The sequence below is a fragment of the Macadamia integrifolia genome, chromosome 3, assembly GCF_013358625.1.
Source record: "Macadamia integrifolia cultivar HAES 741 chromosome 3, SCU_Mint_v3, whole genome shotgun sequence".
NCBI classification, from domain to species: domain Eukaryota; kingdom Viridiplantae; phylum Streptophyta; class Magnoliopsida; order Proteales; family Proteaceae; genus Macadamia; species Macadamia integrifolia.
In genome coordinates this window covers 7,574,538-7,580,867 of record NC_056559.1, presented here as the reverse complement: position 1 = coordinate 7,580,867, position 6,330 = coordinate 7,574,538, and the positions used below count along the sequence as shown (strand labels likewise).

At 38.1% G+C, this 6,330-nt stretch overlaps 1 protein-coding gene across 1 annotated transcript; it reads left to right on the top strand.

Moving 5' to 3' along the window:
- Positions 1-3,917: 3,917 nt before the first annotated feature.
- On the top strand, positions 3,918-6,121 carry LOC122073027 (peroxidase 51-like). The gene is made up of 4 exons (XM_042637509.1): positions 3,918-4,401; positions 4,493-4,693; positions 4,782-4,947; positions 5,445-6,121. Exons 1-4 carry the CDS (start codon positions 4,030-4,032, stop codon positions 5,852-5,854), a joined length of 1,149 nt encoding a protein of 382 aa, XP_042493443.1. The 5' UTR covers positions 3,918-4,029; the 3' UTR covers positions 5,855-6,121.
- The last annotated feature ends 209 nt before the right edge of the window (positions 6,122-6,330 follow it).

Sequence of the window (6,330 nt, the reverse complement as noted above, 5' to 3'; positions counted from 1 at the left end):
GGCATGAACCTACGCACTACCATCGCAGGATTCTTTTTCCCAATGAATATTATCTTCTTCATTCTTCGACTTCTCGTATAATCAATTGCAATTGCCTATTTGTTCCATCGTTTCATTTGTAACTTTTCTTAGAGAGATACCAGCTTCAAAGATGTTGCTCATTCTCTAAGAAATTTGATGGCCTTCTGAATTATCATGTTTGACCTTTGCGCTTAATTCTTGGATATAATTCTTAAAATTCTCGTTTACCGTCTTCACCGATTGCCTTGATTGCGCAATAGGATAGGTGTCAGGGAACAATGAAGGATATTTCGGATTTTGAATAAATAAGGGAAATGATAATGACACTAGATTCGTGGGTGAAGAAAAACTTTTGCCAATAGTAATAGTCCAAAGTAAACATTGAAGAGTGGAATGCCATTTGACACCTCCGGAAAGGGGTTGTAGCTCTAAACCCAGTTTGATTAGGCAGTATAAGTCAGGCCCAATTAGTAAACGGGCTGCTACTGGGTTAAACCTGAAAGACCAATTGAACAATTTTATAGGCTAATCTGTGGACCCAATGAGAGCTGCTACTGGGTTAAACATGAAAGCCCAATTGAATAATTTATGGGCTAATGTCTGGACCCAATGAGCCGATTTACACCATAGAAACCCAACTCACCCACCAAGACCGCCTACCTTATAAAAACCCACCCATAGATAAAATTTGGGCTGGGCTGGAAACTACACCAAGTTTTAAAACTCAGCCCAAGCCCAAAAAGTTTTACGGATACCTAACATCTATGATCTATCTACCTAGCCTAGCTTTTATAAGCCCCGTATGGTAAGCTGGGCTTTCGCAGTGATGGGTTAAGGACATTTCACCACTAGGCTACCAACCCCATTGGTAAATCATTTCATCTTCTACCTAAACATTTTGGTATTGGAGATTCATCTGAGATCATTTCTGGATAAAAATAAAATTAAATAAGAGAAAGAGTAGAGACGTCCCATGTAAACGCGGATCATATTCGACTCGGATTCACTATTACCCGAATTCAAATCCACTTCCAATTTCTCTTTCCTTCTTCTAATTTTTCAGATGAGATCTCATTAGAATAAGGTGATCTTAACAAACTGTTGGATTCAATCACTTTCAGATCTTCTTTCTCAACCTAATCTTCTCTTCTGAATTCTTCGACATGTCTAGGACAGGGTGTGAAAATATCAAGTTACTCTATGCTGAAGATGCTTGCACATACCCTCCTAATGTCCGTTCTCTTGCTCTTTTTAGGATTCCAAATCATTAGGATCAATCCAAATCTTGATACCGTTCTTTTAAACTTTGTTCTGAAAGCACTTCATCACCCTACATTGATGTAATACGCGAATTTTCTCAACAACTTTCTTCTTTATGTATATTATTATATTTCATAGAAAAAAGATCATTATCCGATCATGTGTTATTGTACCCATGCACAGGGACAACAAAATGGAAATCACGACCCATTTTTGGATGCCTCCGTGCATACTCTCATTGATAGCATTCTCTCTCATCCCATATTTTATTAAAAAAAAAAAAAAGCAAACCATATTTCATTCTCTATTATTAATCGATAAGCTTGATGACAAAACACGTGAGATGGCGAAGTTTAGGAAGCTAGACAAAGTTGAAAATGGAAAGCGTGTTCAATACTTCAATTCAATAAACAAAGATTAAAAATATAGATTAATACGTTGATAAGGAAACATGAGATCCGAAATAAAGTCCCTCTATTTGGCATAATCAATTTTTATAACAATCCAAATCATTTGGACCCCAGTTTTGCTCGTATCATCTTATTAAGTCTTTAACTAGAAGATAAAAAATCTTATCAAGTCCATCTGCCACAGGAATCCTGTTTTTCTCCCTCTTGTTAAGAGCCTATCTTTATATTCTCAATCCAAAAATTTCACTTCTGTTTTATTTTGTTTCATTTTATTATAATCAGCCAAGTCTAGAGAGAGAGAGAGAGGGTGAGATTATAGTTCAATGGCAAGTTGTCACACAGTTGGGTTCAAGCGTAACTTCAGAGAATATCATTGATCCACCCTCTTACCCTTATCTTATTGAAAAAATAGTAATACTTGTATTATTGCAATTATTGTGGTCTAATGAATGTCCTTGTTGGCCCCATGTGAGTTCCTTGTTTGGCTTTTTTGTAGGTCCTCTGTGTGACTGCTTGATGGATATTGCCTGTCCTAATGAGCCTTGAGAGAAAGCAAAAGGATTTTAGATGATATACTTGGAACCCAGACAAAGATGAGAGAGAGAGAGAGAGAGAGAGAGAGAGAGAGATTTTAGATCATATACTTGGAAGCTTGTCTTTTAATTTAGTGGTTCCTTGGATGCTTTTCATTTCGATGGACTCTCCCAACTTTCCATCTCACAAAATTCAAGGACACATGTGTTGTGTTAAGAAAATTCAAAGCTTAGCTGGTTTGGCTGCTGAACTGTGTCGGTCAATTGTGCTGCCTCCCTCAATCCATTCTTCTTCTATGTTGAATCCATGACCATTCCTGCTAAAATTAATCTCATGGATGCTGACCATTCTACCTATTAATCTCGTGGAAGGAGAAACAAGGATTTGGAATCCTATGTTGCATGACACGCTTAGTTGTGTGTATTCAACGATTAGAAATGCCTTGAATTGAATGACTGAATGTTCTCAATTATTGGATGTATATTACACGCTCTATCATGTTACAGAGGAGTCCGATCCTAAGAAACACACTAGATGTTAGGTGTAAATTGAAATCCATATTACTTTTCTTTTCCAAGAATCAGATTATTTACTGAAAGTAAGAATGATGAATTAATTTAGTTAACCAAGTACAAACTTTTCAAAGTTAGAGAATATTATGCTTTGTGAGAGTGTGTTCCAGCTGAAACTTCCTAGGTAGATAGAACATGTGTGGCAATTAAGTGTAATTATATGGGGATCAGATGCTTCCTTGTGCAGTTAAGCCCTAGCTCCCAAAGTAATTAAATATATACTTTTCTAGGGGTGTCAAATTTCAGTCAGATCGGTCCAAAAACCAATCAAATCGACCAAAATCAAATTGAACCTTGAAAATAACAAATTGAAAGCTGACTGATAAGAACCCATTAAGGAAAATTGGAACTGAACTTTACCTTAATGGTTGGCTTCGATTTGGTCCAGTAATACATAAAATCAGACCAAATCGAATGACTAACACAGTGACACCCTTAGGTTGCATTTGATAGTTATTCAGAAAAATGTTTCTAAAGTTTTTCTGTTCTATGGGGAAAAAAAAAAGAGTAAAACATTTGGTGTCAACTTGGTGATTTCGGTGTCTTTTGGAAGAAAAAAAAACACGCTAGAAACGTAAAATGATGGAATGATAAAATCCTATTCTGTCATTTTAGTTTCGTTTGTAATACAAAAAAAATGAATAACTAGGATAATTGTTCCTGAAACAAATTCATCAAAACATAATTTTTTTCATTTTAAAATGACATCTTGACATAGAAACAGAAAATTCATTTTGACACCAAACGTTGTTTTCGGAACCTGAATGACTATCAAACACAGTTTCCTTATAGAACTAACCGAACCTCTTTTTGGTTGAACCAGACTGAGTGGGCCGATTGTGAATCATTATAACTATTTCTGGAAAAATGGAAGCCCACGGGAAGCAGCAGCCAATGTCCTCAGGCCGTGCTTGTCTCCTTCTCATCTTTTCCACTGTCACCACCAAACCAGCTGCCATGTTTTGACCATCTAGTAATCAAAGTCTCTCTCTCTCTCACACACGTGTCTGAACAAAGATCACATTTTGAAAATCAAACAAGTTTAAAGAGTTTTTTAAGGTAAAGAAGAGTAGCAAACCAGGAGAGCAGTTGGGGTCTAGGAAAGATAAGGAGGCTGAAGCCATCGTTGATGTCCCTTTCTCAGTTCATGAAAGCAGTGGACCAATTATAACATCTAATCTCATGGCTGTCAAAAAGATTCGACACAGCTGGCTTAGACAATTCCATGTCCAATGTCCCCTTATATATATATATATATATATATGGGTCACCTTCGTCTTCCTCAAGCCTACCACTCCTCTAGTCCTCTCTCTCGCTTCCTTTGCTTAATTGCTTCTTCCATTACTTTCTACTTTGATTTCAGACTTTCAGATTACATGGGTCACCGAGTGTTCGACATAATGCTTATGTGGGTGATGGCCCTTAACCTCTGTTTCCTCTGTTTCTTTCCCAGTGAAGTTCTAGCACTTCAACAAAACTACTACGCCAAAACCTGTCCCAATGTGGAAAGCATCGTTAGAGGTGTGGTCACTCAGAAGTTTAAGGAGACTTTCGTCACTGTCCCTGGAACCCTCCGTCTCTTCTTCCACGATTGCTTTGTCCAGGTGAGTTTGAAGACCATAGTTTCAGAGACTCTGTTATTGGGTTTTTCTTTTTCTTGTTCTTAGTTCTTACCTGAGAATACCTCTCCTACAGGGATGCGATGCATCGGTTATAATCGCGTCTACATCAAGCAACACAGCAGAGAAAGACAATCCCATTAACCTTTCCCTTGCAGGAGATGGGTTTGACACAGTAATTAAGGCCAAAGCTGCCGTGGATAAAACCTCTGGTTGTACCAATATGGTTTCCTGTGCTGATATCCTCGCCATGGCTGCTCGAGATGTCGTTGCTCTGGTAATTAGTTCCTTCCTTCGTTTCCTTCTCAAATGAAAACGAAAAGAAAGAAAATTTGAATTGTTTTAACAATTAAACGAAAATGCAGGCTGGTGGGCCGTCTTATGCTGTTGAGTTGGGACGATTGGATGGTTTGAGCTCTACCTCTGCAAGTGTTAATGGAAAGCTGCCTCTCTCAACATTCAATCTAGACCAGCTCAATTCCTTGTTCTCTTCTCATGGCCTCTCCCAACAAGACATGATTGCTCTCTCAGGTAAATTAAAAACCAGCCGTTTAAAATCGAATGGAATCAAAAAAATTCAGTTCGATTTTTTTCACATATGTATATTTTTTTTTGCGGGTATCAGGCCGCGGGGCTAGGGAAGAACACTAAATATCTTCGTGTGTGGCCACAAGAAGATAAGATGAGTGAACTTAGAGCCATATACTTCTTAGGCCAAGGTCCCTTGTCAAATCAGCTATACTCTTGGGTTAATATGACCCATATAAATTGAATCTAAATTATATTAAAGAGTAATCCAATGCACGAGGCTTCTGCCATTGCAAAGTGTGTGAGAGATAAAAACTGTACGCAGTCTTTGAACATGTGACAAACATATTGTTATAGTGCAACTCAACTGTTGCGTCACATGCTTGTCCGATTATAGTAGACCATACAATCATGTGTTTGAAATGGTCCAAAACTCAAATTATTGTTATTCGCTGTTGGATCACATTCTCATGTTTGACTTTTCTTCATTCTCTATGCAGCGGCGCACACGGTTGGATTTTCTCACTGTAACCAGTTTGCAAATCGCATATATAACTACTCAGCAAAGGTGCAGGTGGACCCTACGATCAATAAGACGTACGTAGGGGATTTACAATCGATGTGTCCCAAAAAAGTGGACCCCAGGATCGCCATTAATATGGATCCTATCACTCCCAGGAAGTTCGACAATGTCTATTATCAGAACCTTCAGCAAGGGAAGGGACTATTCAGCTCAGATCAGATCCTCTACACAGATAGTAGGTCTAAGTCCACCGTCGATCTCTGGGCTTCCAACTCTGCCACCTTCGAAAAAGCATTCATCGCGGCCATGACCAAGCTCGGTCGGGTTGGTGTCAAGACCGGCTCTCAGGGAAATATTCGTCGTGATTGTTCTATCTTCAATTCTTAGAGAAAGAACTATGTTTGTATTTCAAGAGAAGAAAAAAATGATTGATTTATGTATCTTTCTTTCTTTCGAAGAGAACTAAAATAGTTTCTCTTCATTGAAAGAAGAATAATAAAGCAAGACCCCACGAAACCCACTTTGTTTGGTATATTTCCATTAGAGTGATAGCTTTGAAGAGTGAAGAGTGAAGAGTGAAGACAGATTGTAGTGGTTGCCTTTTTCTCTTCACTCACTTTCTCTAGATGAGAAATTGAGAATAGGTTTTGTGAGAAGTTTCAGCAAAGGTGGAAAGATGCACTAGACTTAACAAGGAAGAAAAGGATAGTAGGGTATTATGGAACAAAGAGAGGTTATTCCAAAGCTTCGTTTTTAGGTGTACAAGGAGACAAATACCACAACCCAGAAACATCACTTTTATTTTGGGGGCGCTTGTGTTAGGACTTAGAATTAATGGTTGTACCTATCATTCCATTAAAATC

Excerpts from the sequence above, each read along its gene's own strand:
- LOC122073027 (XM_042637509.1), top strand. The coding sequence starts at position 4,030 with ATGTCCCCTTATATATATATATATATATATATGGGTCACCTTCGTCTT. Across the intron at positions 4,402-4,492 it reads TCCACGATTGCTTTGTCCAG|GGATGCGATGCATCGGTTAT; the intron begins GTGAGTTTGAAG and ends CCTCTCCTACAG. Across the intron at positions 4,694-4,781 it reads CTCGAGATGTCGTTGCTCTG|GCTGGTGGGCCGTCTTATGC; the intron begins GTAATTAGTTCC and ends ACGAAAATGCAG.